Source organism: Nerophis lumbriciformis, linkage group LG32, assembly GCF_033978685.3.
Source record: "Nerophis lumbriciformis linkage group LG32, RoL_Nlum_v2.1, whole genome shotgun sequence".
NCBI classification, from domain to species: Eukaryota; Metazoa; Chordata; class Actinopteri; order Syngnathiformes; family Syngnathidae; genus Nerophis; species Nerophis lumbriciformis.
The window spans coordinates 15,568,033-15,594,329 of NC_084579.2; the positions used below are offsets into that span (position 1 = coordinate 15,568,033).

At 39.5% G+C, this 26,297-nt stretch overlaps 1 protein-coding gene across 2 annotated transcripts in view; it reads right to left on the minus strand.

Annotated features, from left to right (window-relative positions):
* LOC133574886 (astrotactin-2) overlaps positions 1 to 26,297 on the minus strand; it is a 752,799-nt gene that overhangs the window by 362,253 nt on the left and 364,249 nt on the right. For both annotated transcript variants that reach the window (XM_061927222.1, XM_061927221.1), the window contains exon 5: positions 10,013 to 10,120. In XM_061927222.1, the coding sequence (XP_061783206.1) occupies positions 10,013 to 10,120 (108 nt within the window). The remainder of the gene's footprint in view (positions 1 to 10,012; positions 10,121 to 26,297) is intronic.

A 26,297-nucleotide genomic window follows, 5' to 3' on the forward strand; every position in this document is an offset into this window, starting at 1 on the left:
AAACAGTTTCAGTTATATTATAAAACTTAGAAATGTTTCTTGGAGCAATAAATTAAGAATCCATAAGAGTAAAAAAAATCTACGGACGGCAAGAAAACAGAAAAGAAAAAGGCTACAAATAAATGGAAGGACACTGCAGAACCTGCAGTGAGTGGATTTGTCCAAAAGATGGCACCATACTACAAACAATAAAACACCCTCTGAGTCTTTCATTATAAAATTATTATTACGAAGAAAAATTAGCTGCTTTGTCTTAGAAGCCGCAGGGTTAAAAGTTTAGGAAAAAAGTAGCAGCATATAGCCCAAAATTTACAGTACACATTACTCGCATATACAAAGTATCTTAAGCAGAAACGTTTTAGAAAGTATCCAGTAACAAACGTGTCCGCTTTATTCAACTTACTTTGCAATGCACCTAATTTAATGAATTATTGTGACCACTCGGTAGAGGTGGGGGGAATAATCGATCTTTAGATGCATCGCAATTCGGATAAGCACAATTATAAAATTGATCAGTAAACGTCAATAATCGATAATTGATGTATTAGTTGTAAATAAAGTAATGCAGGCCGTTATAAAATCTGACCAAGTGCAGCGAGCCACCTCACCGAGAGATCAATCAATCAAAATAAATCAATGTTTATTTATATAGCCCTAAATCAAAAGTGTCTCAAAGGGCTGCACAAGCCTTAACAATATCTGACCAGCTTCTTTGTTATAGGCACTTCCAGCTTTGCGCACATTTCTATTAATTTTCTAAATGTGACGGGAAATAATTTAACTGTTTCTTATTACAAATGTAAAGTTTTTTTTTTTTTAAAGTTGCAAGTGATCATTTATTATTTAGCGAAACGAAAGATGCAATAATAATCAATTTTTAATCGAATCGTAGCTCCTGAATCGTAATTGAATCGTGAGTTGGCCAAATATTCCCACCTCTACCACTAGGTGTCGCTAAAAAAAACTTCAACACTCCACTTGAAATGCATGGATATGTCTTAGAGTTAGTGGTTTTCATACCTCTGACTAATTGTACTTTTGATTGATTGATTGATTGAAACTTGTATTAGTAGATTGCACAGTACAGTAAATATTCCGTACAATTGACCACTAAATGGTAACTAAATGGTAAGTTTTTCAACTTGTTTAAGTCGGGGTCCACGTAAATCAATTCATGGTAAACTTGATCAAGTCTTGTAATATTTCACACTACAAAATAATACAAGATTGTACTATGATTCAGGCTGATATCATATTGGATTAATAACAGTATCGACCAATATTGAGGACTCCAATACCTGTGAGAGAGTTGTATTGGGACACTCCTACTTTCAAGTGTCCATTTATTGATCACCTGAGAGCCCATGCAGACGACCGCCATGCAGCTACACGTCAACAATACACTGACCTTCCCAGCAGGCACAAGACATTAAAGGGGAACATTATCACCAGACATATGTAAGCGTCAATATATACCTTGATGTTGCAGAAAAAAGACCATATATTTTTTTAACCGATTTCCGAACTCTAAATGGGTGAATTTTGGCGAATTAAACGCCTTTCTAATATTCGCTCTCGGAGCGATGACGTCACAACGTGACGTCACATCGGGAAGCAATCCGCCATTTTCTCAAACACCGGGTCAAAACAGCTCTGTTATTTTCCGTTTTTTCGACTGTTTTCCGTACCTTGGAGACATCATGCCTCGTCGGTGTGTTGTCGGAGGGTGTAACAACACGAACAGGGACGGCCCAAAGATGCGAAAGTGGCAAGAAATTGGACGTTTGTTCCGCACACTTTACCGACGAAAGCTATGCTACGACAGAGATGGCAAGAATGTGTGGATATCCTGCGACACTCAAAGCAGATGCATTTCCAACGATAAAGTCAAAGAAATCTTCCGCCAGACCCCCATTGAATCTGCCGGAGTGTGTGAGCAATTCAGGGACAAAGAACCTCGGTAGCACGGCAAGCAATGGCGGCAGTTTGTTCCCGCAGACGAGCGAGCTAAACTCCCCTGGATGTCTTGGCTCACACCGTCCTGAAGATGATCAAGAGAAGAATATCGACCCTAGCTTCCCTGGCCTGCTGACATCAACTCCAAAACTGGACAGATCAGCTTTCAGGAAAAGAGCGCGGATGAGGGTATGTCTACAGAATATATTAATTGATGAAAATTGGGCTGTCTGCACTCTCAAAGTGCATGTTGTTGCCAAATGTATTTCATATGCTGTAAACCTAGTTCATAGTTGTTAGTTTCCTTTAATGCCAAACAAACACATACCAATCGTTGGTTAGAAGGCGATCGCCGAATTCGTCCTCGCTTTCTCCCGTGTCGCTGGCTGTCGTGTCGTTTTCGTCGGTTTCGCTTGCATACGGTTCAAACCGATATGGCTCAATAGCTTCAGTTTCTTCTTCAATTTTGTTTTCGCTACCTGCCTCCACACTACAACCATCCGTTTTAATACATTCGTAATCTGTTGAATCGCTTAAGCCGCTGAAATCCGAGTCTGAATCCAAGCTAATGTCGCTATACCTTGCTGTTCTATGCGCCATGTTTGTTTGTGTTGGCTTCACTATGTGACGTCACAGGAAAATGGACGGGTGGTTAAAATCAGGCACTTTGAAGCTTTTTTTTAGGAATATTGCGTGATGGGTAAAATTTAGAAAAAAACTTCGAAAAATATAATAAGCCACTGGGAACTGATTTTTAATGGTTTTAACAATTCTGAAATTGTGATAATGTTCCCCTTTAAAACAACATTGAGAATGTGTTGAATTAGGTCCTGACGTTGAGCAGCTCAAACCTAACATTGAAACAACATCCTTGTTGACAATGTTTAATCGATGTTGGGTTCTGACGTTGATTTGACCTTTGAAATTTGGTCATTTCCCAACCAACGACGTGGATCCAATGTTAGACATCAATGTTGTCTCGATTTCCAAATACAACTACAAAGACAGTTTTAAGGGACATGTACCAAATTTTCCTGACCATAGGGTGCACCGGATTATAAGGTGCACTGCCGATGAGCAGGTCTAGTCAGGTTTATTTCCATACAAAAGACGCACCGGATTATAGGGCGCATTAAAGGAGTCATATTATTATAATTTTTTTTCTAAATGGAAAACCCTTCCTTGTGGTCTACATAACTTGTAATGGTGGTTATTTGGTCAAAATGTTGCATAGATTATGTTTTACAGACCATCTTCAAGTCGCTTTCTGACAGTCGCTTCAGGGCACGTGGAGCGTGACCTTGACAGTGAGTGGGCAGAAATCCTGCGTGGCGTAGACAATGGCGACGACACATGTGCTGATGGTAATCAATGTCAGGGTGACCTTGTTCAGCGGACTGTGTGGGTTGGGCGGTCTTATTTACGTGTCTCACCTTCGGCAGCGTCTTCTCCCCGTCATCTTTGTCGTAGTGGTGTAGCGTGCAAGGACGGGGGTGGAAGAAGTGTCAAAAGATGGAGCTAAGTGTTTTAACGACATTCAGACTTTACTTAAATCAATAAAGGAGCAGCATCTCCTCGGGGCGGTATAGCTCGGTTGGTAGAGCGGCCGTGCCAGCAACTTGAGGGTTGCAGGTTCGATCCCCGCTTCCGCCATCCTAGTCACTACTGTTGTGTCCTTGGGCAAGACACTTTACCCAACTGCTCCCAGTGCCACCCACACTGGTTTAAATGTAACTTAGATATTGGTTTCACTATGTAAAGCACTTTGAGTCACTCGAGAAAAGCGCTATATAAAAAATATATAATTAAAAAAAAAAAAATCTCCTCATCATGTGTCCCGTGAGAAAACGTCCGACCAGAACTGTCTAATAACTAAAGTTTATTGGGTGAATAACGTAAACTCACTACCCCGGTATGTTTTAGTGTTTTCATGGTGAGTTTACTGACGGATATAAGTACCGTATTTTTCGGACTATAAGTCTCAGTTTTTTTTCATAGTTTGGCCGGGGGTGCGACTTATACTCAGGAGCGACTTATGTGTGACATTATTAACACATTACCGTAAAATACCAAATAATAGTATTTAGCTCATTCACGTAAGAGACTAGACATATAAGATTTCATGGGATTTAGCGATTAGGAGTGACAGCTTGTTTGGTAAACGTATAGCATGTTCTATACCAGGGGTGCTTACTACGTCAATCGCGAGCTACTGGTCGATCTCGGAGGGTGTGTCAGTCGATCACCAGCCAGGCATTAAAAAAATAGTCCTAAAAATGAGCGATCATAAATCTTCACTATGACGTCACTTGATTGACATTCACGGCACCCGAGGGTCTTCTGAGATGACGCTGGCTGCTGCCAGCTCATTAAAATTACCGACAGGAAGGCGAGAAACACTTTATTTCAACAGACTCTGGCGCCGTACCTGTCGTCAAAACTCCAAAGACCGACTGCACAGTTGCACAATAAAAGCTCTGCTTCATCCTGCCTGCGCTAACAAAACAAGAGTCTCAGGAAGCTGGCGTGCACAAGCTAGCAAGCTACGGAGTTTGCCGACAATGTATTTCTTGTAAAGTATATACAAAGGAGTACGGAAGCTGGACAAATAAGATACCAAAAACCAACCACTTTCATGTGGTATTGGACAGAAAGGAGGATTTTGTTTCTCCTCCATTCGAAAATGCGGACGTTATCATCACCACTGTCTGATTCCAATCAATGCAAGTCATCAGAATCAGGTAATACACCAACTTATATTCTTGTCTTCATGAAAGAAAGGAATCTATATGTGTTAAACATGCTTGTATTGTCTTTAAACACTTTTAACTTATTAACAATATTAACTATATGTGTTAAACATGCTTGTATTATCTTTAAACACCTTTAACTTATTAACAATATTAACTATACAGTATGTGTTAAACATGCTTGTATTGTCTTTAAACACCTTTAACTTATTAACAATATTAACTATATGTGTTAAACATGCTTGTATTATCATTAAACACCTTTAACTTGTAAACAATATTAACTATATGTGTTAAACATGCTTGTATTATCTTTAAACACCTTTAACTTATTAACAATATTAACTATATGCGTTAAACATACTTGCATTTTCATTAAACACCTTTAATTTATTAACAATATTAACTATATGTGTTAAACATGCTTGTATTATCATTAAACATTTTTAACTTGTTAACAAAAACATATATTTCATGAATAAGTAAATATAAATTATATATATGAATGAGGTAGATCCCCACGACTTGATCAATTGAAAAGTAGCTCGCCTGCAGAAAAAGTGTGAGCACCCCTGATCTATACGTTATAGTTATTTGAATGACTCTTACCATAATATGTTACGTTAACAAACCAGGCACATTTTCAGTTGATTATTTATGAGTCATATAGCGTACACTTATTCAGCCTGTTGTTCACTATTCTTTATTTATTTTAAATTGCCTTTCAAATGTCTATTCTTGGTGTTGGGTTTTATCAAATAAATTTCCCCAAAAAATGCGACTTATACTCCAGTGCGACTTATATATGTTTTTTTTCCTTCTTTATTATGCATTTTCGGCCAGTGCGACTTATACTCCGGAGGGACTTATACTCTGAAAAATACGGTAAGAACTTTACACTACTTTATATTAGAAATGGCAACAGCGGAGGATGAATGTCACATAACAAGAATATAGAGAAAAGAAACATATCAACTACGGTGTCGGCACGGACTACAAAGGCGGACGTGCACATTTCAAGACTTATGCAGATCCCAATAACATGGCTGAGTGTGTAACTAACTTGGCAGAGCAGTTTGAGTGTATCACCATATTGAGGCAGAATGAGTCAGCCACCGGTGTTACAATAATATCAAAACGGCGGACATTATCTTATGCAGATCCCAAATACAGATCAGCAGGTACCAGAAGGTAAGAAAAGTTGCTTTTGCATAATATTGCGAAACAAAACACCAGATAATGTCTTACCATATACACACACCATAATAATAAGTGTATGTCGAAGCACAGTACAATCCATCAAGCGGTGCGGCTTCATAGCTTACCAAAGTCGTATTAAAACATTTTGATAGATTTTTGAGTGTCGTGTGTAATGTTCTATATTTTTAATGGAACATATAAAATGTTGGTGTTGTTTACTTGAGTCATATTGCAGTCTACACATATCTCTTATGTGTGACTGCCATCATATTGCAGTCTACACATATATATTATGTGTGACTGCCATCTACTGGTCACACATATCATTTCACCATGTACCAAATAAAATAGCTTTGAAGTCGGTAAGCACAACCAAAATTACTCCATACATTAGGCCAGTGTTTGTCAACCTTTTTTGAGCCAAGGCACATTTTTTTCGTTGAAGAAATCATTAAAAAACAAAATTCAGTTGACAGTAAAAAGTTGTTGTCGCAATTGTTGGATATGACTTTAAAGCATAACCAAGCATGCATCACTATAGCTCTTGTCTCAAAGTAGGTGTACTGTCACCACCTGCCACATCACACCGTGACTTATTTTGAGTTTTTTGCTGTTTTCCTGTGTTTACTGTTTTAGTTCTTGTCTTGCGCTCCTATTTTGGTGGCTTTTTCTCTTGTTTTGGTATTTTCCTGTAGCAGTTTCATGTCTACTTTGTTTTAGCAATCAAAGATATTTCAGTTGTTTTTATCCTTCTTTGTGGGGACATTGTTGATTGTCATGTCATGTTCGGATGTACTTTGTGGACGCCGTCTTTGCTCCACAGTAAGTCTTTGCTGCTGTCCAGCATTCTGTTTTTGTTTACTTTGTAGCCAGTTCAGTTTTAGTTTCGTTCTGCATAGCCTTCCCTAAGCTTCAATGCCTTTTCTTAGAGGCACTCACCTTTTGTTTATTTTTGGTTTAAGGCATTAGACAACTTTTTACCTTCACTCTGCCTCCCGCTGTTCCCGAAATCTACAAAGAAATTAGCTACCGACTGCCACCTACTGATATGGAAGAGTATATGGTTACTCGGCCGAGCTCTAGACAGCACCGACACTCAACAACAACACATCATTTGCAGACTATAATTACTGCTTTGCAAAAAATATTTTTAACCCAAATAGGTGAAATTAGATAATCTCTCACGGCACACCAGACTGTATCTCACGGCACACTAGTGTGCTGCGGCACAGTGGTTGAAAAACACTGCATTAGGCACACCGGGTTATAAGGCACACTGTCAAGTTTTAAGAAAATTAAATGATTTTAAGTGTGACTTATAGTCCAAAAAATATGGTATGTGTATTCAATGTTGTATCAATGTCTTGTGCCTGCTGGGTTAAAAAAGAAAAAAGTACTACAATAAATTATGTTTACTCAATAATGTTGTTTTTTTCCATTCGAAAGAGTCACAAATAGGTCAAATCCAGCCTATAAGACAAAACTACCTCGAGGTTTCCAGATGTGATACGATATTATTTCACCTGTCAGTATTATAAATTGGTTGTTTAAGTTGCTCTTTGGCTCCGTCAAGCCTCCCATTCCCCGAGAAATTAACCATTTAACCTCCACCTCCTGGTATTTTATCAAGGCCTTCTGGACGAAAGCATCGAGCAAATACCCTCTTGTGCTTCTTTTCTAAACAAAACAAAAACAGACTGTCAAGGCTATTTTTTCTTTTTCTTTTAAAAGGTGAAAATTCCCAGGTTTTGTTGTTCTAGCGACTGCCTGAATAAAACAATGGGACAAGAATTGAAGTCGAATAATTTCTTCTACACATGTACTAAGTAACGACTTTCCAAAAAAAAAAAAAAAAAAGCTAGCGTGTTCTCTGAAGACGGTTCCTGTCAGGTTCAAACACTGATGACATCTATTAAAACAGACAAGAAGCAAGGAAATAAACAGAGGCAGGATTCAATTTTGCTCAATCGAGGAGAAACGTGTCGACCTGTAACCTCTTACAGTGTCACCCACGCTCTAACGAAAAAAGGTTCACGTCTCCTCTTTTATTTGGATATTCCCTGTTTACATAACAAAAGCTGTTTCTAAAGGAATGGGGGGGTATGTAAACAGCCATTTTTTTCGGTCACATTAATGCCTCGTGCTAGGGCTGGAACTGGATAGAGCTTGGGCAGGTCTTGGATGACAATAGATAACCCCTCCCGTCTCTTCCCATCGTACACAGTGGAATTTTCCAAGCCTTTGACTTGGTGCAACAAAGACAGCCTCTGTCTGCTCGCCGGAAGTTTTCAAAAACTGAAACTTTTTTGATAACTTACACATAATTATTCAAACAGTCCCACTGCTCACTTTGTTTTGTCCAATCAGGTACCTCTCCCAAGCAATGTAATGTTTGTTTACTTACTATGGTATATTATTGATTTATTATTCATTTATTCACTGTTCTGTTATAGAGAACAACAAAACGGGATACAATTGCTACGGTATGAAAAGGGGTAGGATTGAATAAGCTCAGCTTCTTCCTACTCCTTTTCGGACGTGTCGTAATGAAACAAGTGGAAAAATGTGATGCATTACATTGTATCGTATGCATGTTCAAAATAAAATGAAACTGAACTTAACTGAACTGAAAGTTGCTTTGGCTTCAATTAGAGATGATAAATGCTTTAAAATGTAATATCGGAAATTATCGGTATCGTGTTCTTTTTTTATTATCGTTATCATTTTTTAAATTTTTAATTTTTTTTTTTTAAATTTTTTTTTAATTAAATCAACATAAAAAACACAATATACACTTACAACTAGAGTTGTAGAAATTATTGGAAACTCAAGACAGCCATGACATTATGTTCTTTACAAGTGTATGTAAACTTTTGACCATGACTATATATAAATTGTACATTTTGGTTCTGACCAGTAGACAATAAAGTGACTGTGGGGGGGTGTGGCCTGCGGACCTGCAGTGAAGCGGGGTGTGCCAGGACCGGCCTCGAGATCAGCGACAGGTGCGTAGATGACCCAGCTGAGAGTGGTTGTCTGATCACCTGTCGCTCTGTTAAAGGAGCAGCCGGGACCAAAGAGGTGAGGTGGTTGATGGTGGAACACGAGTCGGAGCGAGAGTGAGAGCGGAGAAACCGTTCGTGTGCTCACTTGAGAGAAAATAATTTGCACTTTTATTGAAATACAAAACAGTGTTGTCAACCTGGAAAAGCCTGGCATGTCTGTAATTGGTGGTCCGAAGCAGGGGCGCCGAAAAGGGGGGGTTAAGGAGACGGATTCTAAGGGCCCATGATGGAGGGGGGCCCAGAGAGGCCCCTTATGATGAAATTATAATACAGAAAAAATAATGACACTGTGTTGGGGGCCCTGTAAAGATTCTTTTCATGGGGCCCAAAATCCCTAGCGGCGCCCCTGGTCCGAAGAACCCGGAGGAGCAAGACCTCCACAGTGACCAATCAGAAAAGAGAAGAGTTGCTGGTGCTTGTTTCCAATGCCCGTCCCTAAGGTCCAAAAGGTTGGAATTTCATTGTGTAAAATGCGTAAATTGAGTGAGTTTCTTCACACTTAAGAATTTTGGCACTGTTCTGACGGCATGGTTTGTAATGTGCGTGTGTATGAGAGCAGGCGTTACCATAGCAACATGGTAGACAGAGTGTCCAAAGAGTGACTTCCGACGCATCCCATTTTACTTAAGGAGGAAATATCTCTAACAAGAACATTTGGGAAAAGTGTGATTTTCTTTAAAAAAAAAAACAGGATGGAGGACGCTAAATGACCTTTATTGAATCATGTTTCCACCAGTCTGAGAAAGGCCAGAAAGTGTTTTGTCTGCAAGTGAGAGTGCCGGTTCAGCTAATCCTCCAGGGGTGTGGGTGGGTGTCACCCGGCTTGTGAAGGGGTCTCTCAATTACTATAAAAGCCTACTGAGTAGACAAAAGCATGTGCACTCACGCCAGCAAACATTTACTTTATGTCCGCAAAAGCCAACACACTTCAGTGTTTGCTCGCCGACAGCGGATGTGTGTTCAGGCTTAAGAGCTTTGCGTGTGTTTGTCTTGAAATTCCCTCCCCTTTGCGTCTCGGCGTAAAGGTGTCTTCCGTCTCACCTTTGCTGCGCCGTCGTCCTCTGTGCTGCTCGGTGTAGAACTTCATTTGGCTGTCGTCTTCCGGCTCCGACCCCGATTCTCCTTGAGGACCGAACACGCCACCGGTTGCTGGAAAAGATGAATAAGGGGGAAAAAAAATCCCATGAGAATCACTTTTTTTTAAGATAAAATCATCCTGAGGAAATACGTTCATTGTGTATTAGCTCTAGTTCAGTGGTTCTTAAAAGGGAACATTATCACCAGACCTATGTAAGCGTCAATATATACCTTGATGTTGCAGAAAAAAGACCATATATTTTTTTAACCGATTTCCGAACTCTAAATGGGTGAATTTTGGTGAATTAAACACCTTTCTATTATTCGCTCTCGGAGCGATGACGTCACGTTGTGACGTCACATCGGGAAGCAATCCGCCATTTTCTCAAACACCGAGTCAAATCAGCTCTGTCATTTTCCGTTTTTTTCGACTGTTTTCCGTACCTTGGAGACATCATGCCTCGTCGGTGTGTTGTCGGAGGGTGTAACAACACGAACAGGGACGGATTCAAGTTGCACCAGTGGCCCAAAGATGCGAAAGTGGCAAGAAATTGGACGTTTGTTCCGCACACTTTACCGACGAAAGCTATGCTACGACAGAGATGGCAAGAATGTGTGGATATCCTGCGACACTCAAAGCAGATGCATTTCCAACTGGACTGGACAGATCAGCTTTCAGGAAAAGAGAGCGGATGAGGGTATGTCTACAGAATATATTAATTGATGAAAATTGGGCTGTCTGCACTCTCAAAGTGCATGTTGTTGCCAAATGTATTTCATATGCTGTAAACCTAGTTCATAGTTGTTAGTTTCCTTTAATGCCAAACAAACACATACCAATCGTTGGTTAGAAGGCGATCGCCGAATTTGTCCTCGCTTTCTCCCGTGTCGCTGGCTGTCGTGTCGTTTTCGTCGGTTTCGCTTGCATACGGTTCAAACCGATATGGCTCAATAGCTTCAGTTTCTTCTTCAATTTCGTTTTCGCTACCTGCCTCCACACTACAACCATCCGTTTCAATACATGCGTAATCTGTTGAATCGCTTAAGCCGCTGAAATCCGAGTCTGAATCCGAGCTAATGTCGCTATACCTTGCTGTTCTATGCGCCATGTTTGTTTGTATCGGCATCACTGTGTGACGTCACAGGAAAATGGACGGGTGTTTATAACAATGGTTAAAAGCAGGCACTTTGAAGCTTTTTTTTAGGGATTTTGCGTGATGGGTAAAATTTTGAAAAAAACTTTGAAAAATAAAATTGTGATAATGTTCCCCTTTAACCTGGGTTCAATCGAACCCTAGGGGTTTGGTGAGTCTGGCTCAGGGGTTCGGCGGAGGTCAAGACACACCCGACTCATCGTGTAAATAAAAACTTCTCCCTATCGGCGTATTACGGATACGGCAACAGCAGAAGTCAGACTGATTTGCAGGTGTGTAATTTGTTGTGAGTTTATGCACTGTGTTGGTTTTGTTCTTTGAACAAGGTGATGTTCATGCACAGTTCATTTTGTGCACCAGTAATAAAACATGGTAACACTTTAGTATGGGGAACATATTCACCATTAATTAGTTGCTTATTAACATGCAAATTAGTAACATATTGGCTCTTAACTAGTCATTATTAAGTACTTATTCGGCATGGCCTTATTATAACCCTAACCCTCTAACCCTGACCCTAACCCTCTAACCCTAACCAAATAACTCAAAATTAAGTCTTTGTTACTTAGCATATGTTCCCCATACTAAAGTGTTACCAAAAACATATAACTTTGTCTAGAATTTGAATTTTTTATTTATTTTTTTCCCTAAAGAAAGGTTTGGTGAATGCACATATGAAACTGGTGGGGTTCAGGACCTCCAACAAGGTTAAGAACCACTGTTCTAGTTTATTAAAAGCATCTCCTGAAAAAAATAAACTGTATATTCTGGACTATAGAACACACCTGTATATAAGTCACACCCACTAATTTGTAGACAACAAATACAAATGTATATAAGTCACAGATATAGTCGTGGTCAAAAGTTTACATACACTTGTAAAGAACATATTGTCATGGCTGTCTTGAAATTCCAATAATTTCTACAACTCTTTTTTATTTTGTGATAGAATGATTGGAGCACATACTTGTTGGTCACAAAAAAATAAATAAAAATACATTCACAATTTATTATGGGTCTACTGAAAATCTCCAAATCTGCAGGGTCAAAAGTGTACATACAGCAATGTTAATATTTGGTTACATGTCCCTTGGCAAGTTTCACTGCAATAAGGCGCTTTTGGTAGCCATCCACAAGCTTCTGGCAACGTGTGGACAATGCTGAAGAAACAAGTCCATGTCAGAAAAACAACAAATAAGGCGCTTTTGGTAGCCATCCACAAGCTTCTGGTTGTATTTTAGACCACCCCTCTTGACAAAATTGGTGCAGTTCAGCTACATTGGTTGTTTTTCTGACATGGACTTGTTTCTTCAGCATTGTCCACACGTTGCCAGAAGCTTGTGGATGGCTACCAAAAGCACCTTATTTGTTGTTTTTCTGACATGGACTTGTTTCTTCAGCATTGTCCACACGTTGCCAGAAGCTTGTGGATGGCTACCAAAAGCGCCTTATTGCAGTGAAACTTGCTAAGGGACATGTAACCAAATATTAACATTGCTGTATGTATACTTTTGACCCAGCAGATTTGCTCACATTTTCAGTAGACCCATAATAAATTCATAAAAGAACCAAACTTCATGAATATTTTTTGTGACCAACAAGTATGTGCTCCAATCACTCTATTATATAAAAAAAAATAATAAGAGTTGTAGAATTTATCAGAAACTCAAGACAGCCATGACATTATGTTCTTTAGAAATGTATGTAAACTTTTGACCAGGACTGTATGTGCATTGTCAAATGAGTTATTTACACATAATTATTCTGTAAATGGGCAGCACGGTGAAACAGGGGTTAGTGCGTGTGCCTCACAATACAAAGGTCCTGAGTTCAATCCCGGGCTCGGGATCATTCTGTGTGGCGTTTGCATGTTCTCCCCGTGACTTCCTCCCACCTCCAAAGACATGCATCTGGGGATAAGTTGATTGGCAACACTAAATTGGCCCCTCGTTTGTGAATGTGAGTGTGGTCTGTCTATCTGTGTTGGCCCTGCGATGAGGTGGCGACTTGTCCAGGGTGTACCCCGCCTTCCGCCCGAATGCAGCTGAGATAGGCTCCAGCACCCCCCGCGACCCCAAAAGGGACAAGCGGTATAAAATGGATGGATGGATGGATGGTCCGTTGTTGAATAAGGTTTAGAACCATGATATGAGAAAATGTCACGCTTACCTTTTGAGCAAGGTAAGCGTGACAAGCTCAGTTTTACCTGAACAACTCTGAAGCGGAGTTCTTTAAACTCACCACTCGAGTCTGAGTTTTGACAAAAGCTCATTCTTTTTAAGGACGAATACCGACGTGTGGAGAGCAGGCCAACATGTATGTGTTTGTGTAGCCCTAACCGCGATCCATCAGGAGCAAGGGTGAAGTGTCTTGCTCAAGGACACAACAGACGTGACTAGGATGGTGGACGCCGGCGATCGAACTAGGAACCCTCAGGTTGCTGGCACGGCCGCTCTGCCAACCGACGCACGCCGTCCCAAAACGTTTCTTTTTTTTTGGGACACAGTTAGTGAATGAAGTGCACATGTGTAGTTGTTTCCCCATATTTCTGCACAATAACTCAGATATGGTGACACTAGCGAGCAGTAGAGAATATGGAGTGATTTTTTTGGGACAGAACATACTTTGCTCTATTCATTATTTACATATTTGTTGCTACTTTATGTTGTATATTTGTTTTTACATGAGGTTTCCAGTTAGTATGTATTATCTATTATTAAACACAAAAGCTGAAACCTTAAGATGAAAGATTGTCATCTCTTATTTAAAGGACTGTTACCTTACTGCCTATTATTGGCTTTATTTTAACAAAAAAAAATGACAGTACATTAAACATATATTTTGTATTGCAAGTTTGTCCTTAAATAAAATAGTGAACATACAAGACAACTTGTCTTTTAGTAGTAAATAAACAAACAAAGGCTCCTAATTAGTCTGCTGACATGTGCAGTAACATATTGTGTCATTTTTCATTCTATTTTGTTGTCAACATTATCAAGGACGAGTGGTAGAAAATTAATTATTAATGTACTTGTTTATTTACTGTTAATATCTGCTTACTTTCTCTTTTAACATGTTCTATCTACACTTCTGTTAAAATGTAATAATCTTTTATTATTCTGTAGTTTGGATGCTTTACATTAGTTTTGGATGATACCACAAATTTGGGTATCAATCCGATACCAATTAGTTACAGGATCATACATTGGTCATATTCAAAGTCGTCATGCGTCCAGGGACATATTTCCTGAGTTCATACACATAATATACTTTTTTTTTTTTAAAAACAAAGATGGAGTGATGCCAAAATATCGATGCAATCATAGTCATATCGACATAGTAGTATCAGAGGACCGGTACTTTTTAGAGGCGGTACAGTACCGAATATGATTCAGTAGTATTGCGGTATACCGTACAACCCTACATAAGTAGTAATAAAATAAGCAGTGACATTATATAATGTAAAAATTAAAAATATATGTTGATATAAATAACTATAACTTATAATACGGATTTGTCTTTACAGAGGTCCTATTATGCAAAATAAACTTTTTGTACCTATCTGTACTTTTATTTGTGGATTTGGGATCCCCATAAACCCTGAAAATTATAAATCCAACCATGGAGGCATGCCAGAAAAATAAAAAAATAACCATGCCATGCTGTTTTTTACAGCATATACAAAAAAAATAAAAACATGGAATGGAATGGAAAAACAATACCACTGTGTTTAGCGGTAAAATTCAAGCAACAGAGTTTTTTTTAGTTTTACCTTTTAATCTTGTTTTAATGTTTTTTCTGTTTGTTTTTTTAATGTTTTATTGTCTTACTGTATATGGAAAAAACAGTACCAAAGTTGATTTTACATTAAAAAAAAACAAAAACAACTCAGTTGGCGAGATTTAACCGCAGAATTTATTGTAAATTTTACTGTCTACAATTTGATTGATAATTTGTTTTGAAATCATGAGTCAAGCAGATATTTACGTAAAATATTTATCTTTATTTAACCAAAAATATTTTTTGGAATACATGATAATATAATATTTTGATTTTGATAATATAAAAATTTAAAATATATGAAATTGCATGCAGTACATGATTTTAGATGTCAAAAGGGAAATAACAAATATATTTAGTAAGAAAAGATTAAACATTTTATTAACTCATATTATTTCCAGCCTTTCGCGGACCACATAAAATAACGTGACGGGCCAGATTTGGCCCCCGGGCTTTGAGTTTGGCACTTGTGTTCAAAAGTTGTAGTCAATAAGCTCCTTGTTTTAACTCATTCCTCTTGTTGTGGGGCAGACTGGCTCGTACATGCACACGCATGCTCAAATTGTCATTACTAGTAAAAATACATTTGTCAGTAGACATTATGTAAATAAACACCCCACTACAGTTACAGCATTTATTGTTGTATCATATTATTGCTCCCTACACAATACCATAACAACTACAGCTTGACTGCAAGTGAATGCAAATCAAGAAAACCTTAATTATCATATAATTATAATGGTTATAATTATAAACAAATAAATCTTAACGATTTAAATCGTCATCTTGCACTCTCTTCACTTAATGCACCGTGGCGGCAATATTAAACAGACTCCATGCACTGCGAGAGGACTCTATAAAGGAAGCACTCAGGTAACAAATAGAAGTAATGATGAGAAGAGAATGAGGAGGCAGATATAAAAAAAAAAAAAAAAAGAAGAGCAGTCATGAATTAGCAAAAAAGGAAAGCAATTTCCACAGTGCATTAGGAGCTCACTGAACATCAAAATCAATTTCAGCTTTATTAACAACATGGCCACAACTGTGTTTGTTATCATAAAGCAGTCAAATATTGCATTTGTTTATTGCTCCTTTGAAAGTAAGTGTTTATTTTTATTTTTATTTAGTGCTCAATAACTTTCATCACCCTTAGCAGTCAAAATGGCACTTTTTTTTTAAAATTATGGGTAAATAAACTGCCAGTAGACCTAAAAAAAAACTTCCCAATGCAGTATACTATGATATTTTAAGGTGTTTAAGCAGCATATTATAAACACGAGCGCTACACCGGTGATGTGGGGGTGACATAATTAGGCAACTAGGGCTGTCAAATTATTATGTTTACCGCAAATTATTATTTTTATCGCAAATAAACGCTTGTCAAAGATCATCTACGTATATGGCAGGAGCGTTGTGCTGTTCTTAAGGACCTACTGCAAAAATGCTAGTCAAAGTTCCTCTACCGCAGAGGTCTGAAACAGGGGGGGTCCCAGAGGTACTGCAGGGAGGGGTCATGAAATATTTGGGTGATTGGAATTCTCCACAAAAATAATTGTTCCACATATTCAAACGTTTTTAAATACACTACACACTGGACCTTGCAGTTCTAAAATACTTTTTTTTTTTAAATCCAACTTCTGTACTTTTTGCCTACACTTTGGACCCTGCGGCTTATAAAACGGCGCGGCTAAGTTATGTATTTGTCTTCGCTAACGGCCGTAATGTTTTGTATTCAACAAATAGTTTTCATAAAACATCAACAAATACACTGAAAATGGGTGTTATTGTTTGTGCTGCGGCACCATCTTTTGGACGAGTTTGCTCACTGCAGGTGCAGCTGGTTGACAATGTACTTTGTTTCGCGCCTTAAACCGGAAGTATATCCCTGTGGAGGGGGGTGTGGCCTGCGGGCCTGCCGCGGAACGGGGTGTGCCAGGACCGGCCTCGAAGACAGCGACAGGTGAGTGGATGGCCCAAGTGGGCCTTGTTATCTAATCACCTGTCGCCTTTATTAGCAGCAGCCGGAACGAGACAAGTAGGGGGAGCTGGAGTGGGGGCCAGAGAGAGAGAGAGAGACAGAGACGCAGAGAAAACATTTTGCTGGAAAGCAAAACACTTGCACGAGTTTATGAAAATAAAACAGTGTTGGAACCCTGATCCGGGCTCTCGTAGCAGTGTGTGGTGGTCCGAGGAACCCACTAGAGGGCAACCTCTACAATCCCGTTTTGTCATTTATTTGTCTATAGCGTTACTGGTTTCTTTGTTCATCACTCCAAGCTACATTTGTAGGTTTTAAACTATAACTAAACAATTCATACTTACTAAACCGTCCCATGTGTGATGTCTTTAGGAGTGTTGTCATGCATATTTGTATGTGATATCGTGAAGTAATCAAGCTAGCGTTTTTTTTAGCATTAGCTTATATGCTAACACATTTACAAGTGTCTTTGTTAGTATTATTAACTTACAATAACATTCAGTTTGTATTGCTTCAGTTTCCTAAATTCATTAAAACGTCACTGTGGAGTCATTGAGTCTGTTTAGCTGATTGGAAAGCAAGCTTCTGCAGCTTGTGGGTCAATGACGATGACTTTTGTTTTGTTTGATGAGCCATTTTACTGCCGTTTTACTGGAAACAATTAAGGTATGTAAATAAAGATTTACAATTTTTTTTTTTTTGTACAGGGAATATATCTGCAGATTATGGTCCAGTGTGGCTAATATATGTAAAAAATAATTATTTAGTCTACAATTTGGTTGGTGGGTGCCCTGAAATTAAGGTATATCATTGTATTCATGTTAACACTTAAGATAGCTAGTAATTAATTAACTACTGTTAATATTTGCATATCTTAGTATTGTAAAATTGGTTGGAACCATGGAGGCCGGCTGCCGCTAAAATGCGCTACTCAGCCGTCCATCACCCCAAAGGGGTCTGTGGTGAAGGCGTGGGGTGGGGGTGGGGTGTGTGTATGTGTATATGCCCATTGTCCTAGTCATGTCCACGTATCAATTCAGTGCTACCTCAACAAGCCGTAAGCAACGGAGGTAAAAACTAGAGATGTCCGATTATATCGGCAGTCCGATATTATCGATAAATGCTTTAAAATGTAATATCGGAAATTATCGGTATCGGTTTCAAAAAGTAAAATTTACGACTTTTTAAAACGCCGCTGTACAAAGTGGTACACGGACATAGGGAGAAGTACAGAGCGCCAATAAACCTTAAAGGCACTGCCTTTGCGTGCCGGCCCAATCACATAATATCGCCGGCTTTGCACACACACAAGTGAATGCAAGCATACTTGGTCAACAGCCATACAGGTCACACTGAGGGTGGCCGTATAAACAACTTTAACACTGTTACAAATATGCGCCACACTGTGAACCCACACCAAACAAGAATGACAAACACATTTCGGGAGAACATCCGCACCGTAACACAACATAAACACAACAGAAAAAATACCCAGAAACCCTTGCAGCACTAACTCTTCCGGGACGCTGCAATATACACCCCCCTCCAACCCCGCCCACCTAAACCTCCTCGTGCTCAGGGAGAGCATGTCCCAAATTCCAAGCTTTTGTTTTGAGGCATGTTAAAAAAAAAAAAAATGCACTTTGTGACTTCAATAATAAATATGGCAGTGCCATGTCGGCATTTTTTTCCATACCTTGAGTTGATTTATTTTGGAAAACCATCACAACAAAATTAGGCATAATAATGTGTTAATTCCACGACTGTATATATCGGTATCGGTTGATATCTGAATCGGTAATTAAGAGTTGGACAATATCGGAATATCGGATATCGGCAAAAAACCCATTATCGGACATCTCTAGTAAAAACTATTCAAAAGGGTTAAGTTCACTTTCCTCATGTTTGACAGAGACATTTTGGGGGAGTAAGAGTGCCAAATAACAATGTGCTCAAAGCAGAAGACATGTGAGGAGGAGGAGTCACAGTCACCCCTTGGCCCCAGTATGAACTGTTTGCTTGCCTAACAGAATTGCTATTGTGACATCCAGTGGACACATTTAGAACAGCAGTTTTTTTCGTTAGAAAAAAAATAAGCTATTTTTTATACTTGGCAAACTCATCACGCGGGCCTGGATAAAACCGGGCCGTACCTTTGACACCCCTGGTGTAAACAAAAAAAACTTCTGACTAAGACATTCCGCCTGAACCAAATGCCCTGCAAACACTCTGCAAGTAAGAAAAGAAAAAAACCCCACCAAGTTTCAGAACACTAAACTCCATGCCTTGAAAGCCCATGAAGATGCCTGCTCTGGCAAAGAAGCTGCCTTAAACCAGCCGAGGCCTTCCCGCCCGCTTAGGTGGGCTTTGCAGCTCTCCTTTATTTGAGTTCCACAGCCACGTGTGTATGCCTACGCAGGCTGAACTGTCCATCATGGATGCGACAGAAAAGCACACTGGATAAACATGCTTTCCCGACTCATAACAGCCAAATATAAGACAATACAGCCCAATCAGTGATACACTTCCCTGCTACGATAACAGATGCAGAAGACCCCCTCCCCACCATGTTGAAGACACTGGACCATGTCAGCCAGCAGACCACTTCCCAGGGGCCACTGTTTGTACTTCTGAGTCGCCACTCTGTTTATATACAGTAATGATGCCATATGTAGCTAGAATAACTATACAGGTGGCATACTCTCTGGGCTATAGTGGTGTTTAATCCGCCCTAACCAAATGTTAGAATAAACACATACAAACCCCGTTTCCATATGAGTTGGGAAATTGGGTTAGATGTAAATATAAACGGAATGCAATGATTTGCAAAGCTACAAAGACAACATATTTGATGTTCAAACTGTTTTTTGCAAATAATCATTAACTTTAGATTTTGATGCCAGCAACACGTGACAAAGAAGTTGGGAAAGGTGGCAATAAATACTGATAAAGTTGAGGAATGCTCATTAAACACTTATTTGGAGCATCCCACAGGTGTGCAGGCTAATTGGGAACAGGTGGGTGCCATGATTGGGTATAAAAGTAGATTCCATGAAATGCTCAGTCATTCACAAACAAGGATGGGGCGAGGGTCACCACTTTATCGACAAATGCGTGAGCAAATTGTTGAACAGTTTAAGAAAAACCTTTCTCAACCAGCTATTGCAAGGAATTTAGGGATTTCACCATCTACGGTCCGTAATACCATCAAAGGGTTCAGAGAATCTGGAGAAATCACTGCACGTAAGCAGCTAAGCCCGTGACCTTCGATCCCTCAGGCTGTACTGCATCAACAAGTGACATCAGTGTGTAAAGGATATCACCACATGGGCTCAGGAACACTTCAGAAACCCACTGTCAGTAACTACAGTTGGTCGCTACATCTGTAAGTGCAAGTTAAAACTCTCCTATGCAAGGCGAAAACCGTTTATCAACAACACCCGTCGACTTCGCTGGGCCTGAGCTCATCTAAGATGGACTGATACAAAGTGGAAAAGTGCTCTGTGGTCTGACGAGTTCACATTTCAAATTGTTTTTGGAAACTGTGGACCTCGTGTCCTCCGGACCAAAGAGGAAAAGAACCATCCGGATTGTTATAGGCGCAAAGTTGAAAAGCCAGCATCTGTGATGGTATGGGGGTGTATTAGTGACCAACACATGGGTAACTTACACATCTGTGAAGGCACCATTAATGCTGAAAGATACATACAGGTTTTGGAGCAACATATGTTGCCATCCAAGCAACGTTACCATGGACGCCCCTGCTTATTTCAGCAAGACAATGCCAAGCCACGTGTTACATCAACGTGGCTTCATAGTAAAAGAGTGCAGGTACTAGACCGGCCTGCCTGTAGTCCAGACCTGTCTCCCATTGAAACTGTGTGGCACATTATGAAGCCTAAAATACCACAACGGAGACCCCGGACTGTTGAACAACTTAAGCTGTACATCAAGCAAGAATGGGAAAGAATTCCACCTGAGAAGCTTAAAAAATGTGTCTCCTCAGTTCCCAATCGTTTATTGAGTGTTGTTAAAAGTAAAGGCCATGTAACACAGTGGTGAACATGCCCTTTCCCAACTACTTTGGCACATGTTGCAGCCATGAAATTCTATGTTAATTATTATTTGCAAAAAAAAAAAAAAGTTTATGAGTTTAAACATCCAATATCTTGTCTTTGTAGTGCATTCAATTGAATATGGGTTGAAAATGATTTGCAAATCATTGTATTCCGTTTATATTTACATCTAACACAATTTCCCAACTCATATGGAAACGGGGTTTGTAGAATAAACACATATTTTTACATATACATTAGCTGCATCAGACCATAAGCCCGCAGATATACGGTGCCTGTCAACGGCTGGTCAAACAAAACAGAAGTCACCGTCATGGACCCACTAGCTGCAGAAGCTCGCTCTTCTATCAGCTAAACAGACTCAACAACTCCATAGTGATGTTTTGGTGAATGTACAAAACCGAAATAGTACACAAATAATGCCATTGTAAGCTAAAGTTAAAGTCCCAACGATATAGTCGGCGATCACTCGAAACGAGTATGATTGTCCTCCTGTTGGTGGGATTGCCTTCAGGAGAACGCCCGTGCATGAAATCTTTTTAAAGTGGGGAGACTGGTGCACAGACAGCCACCACACTGTCCTTGGCAAAGAGAAGGCCAGGGTCCAATGGCATGGAGACCAAGACAATTGGGGGCCCATCTTTGCTGCAGCCTTCTTCCGCCTTTGTGACCGTTGTGGAGCTTCTATGCAACCATCATCCGCCCACTCCGCCGTTTAGGTCTTTTAACGATAGTCACACACACACTAGGTGTGGTGAAATTACCCTCTGCATTTGACCCATCTACATGTTCACCCCCCGGGAGGTGAGGGGAGCAGTGAGCAGCAGTGGTGGCCGCGCTCAAGAATCATTTTGGTGATTTAATCCCCAATTTCAACCCTTGATGCTGAGTGCCAATCAGGGAAGTAATAGGTCCCATTTTTATAGTATTTGGTATGAACTCACAACCTTCCAGTCTCAGGTCGGACACTCTAACCATAAGGTCACTGAGCAGGTTAATGTTAACACAGACACTAGTCAACATGTTAGCATATTAGCTAATGCTAACATGGTAAGCTTGATTAAGATAGCACATACAAATATGCAATGCAAACACTCGGACAGACAACACACATGGGGCGGTTAAGTAAGTAAAAATAGTTTTAGTTATATTGTAAATTTTACAAACGTTGCGTAGAGTGTTGAACAGTCATTTCAAGCAAAAACACTATTGGCGAATATAGACGAAACGGGGTATGCCTTAAATTGAAGACATGGAAGAGGAAGTATATTTTTTAACCCGATGCACCTGCAGTGAGCAAACTCATCCAAAAGATGGCGCCGGAACACAAGCAATAACACACATGCTTAGTGTATCTGTTGGTGTTGAATATAAAACAATATTTACTTATTTACAGACAATTTTATATGACATAGTTTGTTAATATCATAGTTTGTTCTGCAAAAGGGTAATCCTAGAAGTGTACATCTTATGGATAAGGACCAACAGTTAAAATATGCATCACCAAATAATATACAAAATTAGGTAGAATACAATTCATTTAAAAATATACCCACCCAATACCCATTTACAATTCCATACCAACCTACCAACAGGTTGACATTTATAAATAAATAATCTTTAAAACCACCAAATCAGTCTCGATATCCTATTATTCAAATTGGATTAAAATGTTGCATCTTGAATATTTGCAATAATCTTATCAAACATACAGAGGCCAAGACCAAAATTAAGCGATTATGGCCGTCAACGAAGAAGAAGCCATAAATTAGCGACACCATTTTAAAAGCCGCAGGGTGCAAAGCGTGGAGGGAAACAATGGTGGCCTATAGTCCGTAAAATACGGTAGTCTTTTTAACTCCATGAGTGCATAAACTACAGTCAAGTCTGTGTAAGTAAAAAATAATACACATAAATTAGTTATTATATCGCCTTGAAAAAATAAAGTGCATTCCTAGATATTGTGATATATTAAAACATCAAGTCAAAGACACTAATAAACACTTAGACAAGCAAACCGAGATTAATATCCCTCACTTGTTTACTTGAGCATGAATTATGCGATTAAAAAGACGTGGGAGGCGAGAGAGCAAGGTGATTAATTTAATCAGATTGACATGTCGGTCTGCACTGCAAGATTGCACTTTGGGGGGAGAATGCAGGAGACAATGGATTAAGGAATTAAGTCCACACCATTATCTTGTTTTGTAAATACATTAAAAGATAAATAGGCCGCCGTACACTCAACATATTAATTAAGTATATGGTAGAAATAAGGGCTTTTTGAACTGGGAAAAAGCTGCATTTAAGAGCGGAGGATTTTAACGTGCACCTTTTTTTGCTTGTTGGCAAAAAATGTATAAGGGTCAGAAGTAACAGATCTTCTTGTGAATAAACAGATAGATGGATGAATAAAAGCTGCCGTTTTTGACCACCAACTGCAAAAATGCTGGTAAAAAACAAAAAAAAAAACAATACAGGGCCGCCCCTGGCATAAACACTGTCTTTTTTTTTAGGCCCCGTTTACGGGTAAGGTTATCCAGGGTAAATCCCACCTAACCTTATTTGTGTCCACACACAACAAATGCCATCAACAATTGAAGTTAAAAAGTGGCTTTGGAGCAATCAAAGCTGCTCACACGGTCAATAAGGTGGACACTATGTTTGACACATCAACTTAAAGTGTATTATATTTATCCATGAGAGCATTTTTGTTGTAAATTGTGAGGTGTGTCTGTTAAAATCATGGTTGTTTTTACGAATGATGAGAGATGTGAACAAAACCATGTATTGTCTTTGTGTGATGATGTAAATGAGGTGTGATTGTATTGTATATTAAGTACCGTATTTTTCGGGGTATAAGTCGCAGTTTTTTTTAATAGTTTGGCCGGGCTCTAGTGCGACTTATATATGTTTTTTTCCTTCTTTATTATGCAGATCCATTTTGCGATTCAGATCAGAAATCGCCACAGTCTGTGTTCCCACAGCCCGGCCCAATCCTTCCATTACGACGAACAGCCGTTGGGCTCCTTGAGTGGCTGCCATCGTCTTCCGAATTTGACGATACACCAGAGCAATGCCCAGCCCAATCAGCAGGTGCCCCGCGATCACGGTTCCAAATAGGTAGATGTCTTCCACGTCCTCGATGGAAAGGACTGAGAGACACATGATTCTCCATTTATCCCAGGAGTCTCTCACGTACCCCGCAGCAATGGTTCCATCGGGGCAGCCAGGCTCCCCCGAACCTCTTTTCCTTGTTGAAATTGCGTCGAGAGTCCAGCTGATCATATCCATGTTTGATGTTTAGATTTGAGGACAGCGCAAAGAAAGAGGCTTCCAAAAAGTTCAGACAAGACAAAACGAAGAAAGCAAGCAGGGAAGGAGGGAGCGGAGAAAAATGCCACCGCCCTCACCAAGAGGCAAGACAGAGTGTGTACCCCGCCTTCCGCCTGAATGCAGCTGAGATAGGCTCCAGCACCCCTCCGCGACCCCGAAAGGGACAAGCGGTAGAAAATGGATGGATGGTTTCTGCTTGAAATGATTTTTCATTCATCACTCCAAAGCAAAATTTGTAAGTTTTACAATATAACTAAAACAATTTATACTTACTTACCATCCAATGTGTGATGTCTGCAAGAGTGTGTTCATGCATATTTGTACCTGCTATCCTGATATAATCAAACTAGTGTTGTTAGCATTAGCAAATATGCTTACAAGTGTTTGTATGAGTATTACCAACTTACAATGGCGTTCTTTTTGTGTTGTTTCAGTTCACCAAATTGTCACTGTTTAGCTGACTGGAGAGCTAGCTTCCATAGGTAGTGGGTCCATGATGATGACGTCTGTTTTAATGCAGTGTGACAGGGACCGTTTGGGAGCAATTACAGTATGTAAATAACAGTGACGTGCAGTCACTAGAGCAGCGTTTCTCAAAGTGTGGGGCGCGCCCCACTGGTGGGGAATAGAGACATGACAGGTGGGGCGCGAGGAACGGGAGGAAATTTCACTTTACATTTTTTTTAAAAAAAATATATTCTTAGATTTTTTTTTTTTTTTTTACTATGCTTTCATTTTCTATACACACTGTAAATCACTTTGTGATTCCGTCAGTGAAATCCGCTATATAAATAAATGTAAATTACTTAGTTTTCCTGTAAGCTTTAAATTTCTAGGTAGGAGCGAACGTTTGACAGACATAGCAGCAGTAACTAATGGGGGCGGGGCTAAGCGGAACAAGCGCAGCAAAACTAAAAGCTGTCCCACTGTCAAACGACACAATTGCGAGACGTATATGCGACATTGCAAGTGATCTTGAGTAGACAAATGAAAAGAAAGTCGTTTTGCTTTACAAGTGGACGAAGCTACTGACAGCAATAAAGACTGCCTGTTCATCGCATACGTCCGCTTTGTGAATGGCGAGTCACTGCGAGGATTTGCTGTTTTGCAAATACATGAAAAATAGAGCCACTGCTGATGAGCTGTTCAAGATAATGGACAGTTTCCTCAAATAACACGACCTTAAATGTGAAAACTGTGTGGGCTTTTGCTGCGATGGCGCATAGACCATGGCAGGGTGAAGAAACGGGCTGCAGGCTCTAATAAAGAGGGTTGGACACACTGTGTCATTCACCGGGAAGCACTCGCGTCAAAGCAGCTCAGCCCCGAACTCAATGAGGTTTTAACAGATGTTGTGAGCGCGGTAAATTTGATCAAAACACGATCACTGAAAGTGCGACTGTTCTCTGCACTGTGTGAGGAAATGGGAGCTGATCATACAGCCGTACTGTTTCACAGTGAAGCAAGGTGGCTCTCCCGGGGCAAAGTGCTGTCACTTGCCCTGTCTTGCCAAATGCATAGCTCCTCCTTTTTTGCAAAGTGGCACTTTTATTTGATTTATTATTGAACTTGATGCAAGTTATTTGTTTTATTATTGAACTTGATGCAAGTTATAACACTTTTATTTGATTTATTATTGAACTTGATGCAAGTTATAACACTTTTATTTGATTTATTATTGAACTTGATGCAAGTTATTTGATTTATTATTGAACTTGATGCAAGTTATAACACTTTTTGATTTGTTATTGAACTTGATGCAAGTTATAACACTTTTTGATTTGTTATTGAACTTGATGCAAGTTATTTTATTTATTATTGAACTTGATGCAAGTTATACCACAGCTGCACAGTTATTTTATTTATTATTTAACTTGATGCAAGTTATACCACAGCTGCACAGTTATTTTATTTATTATTGAACT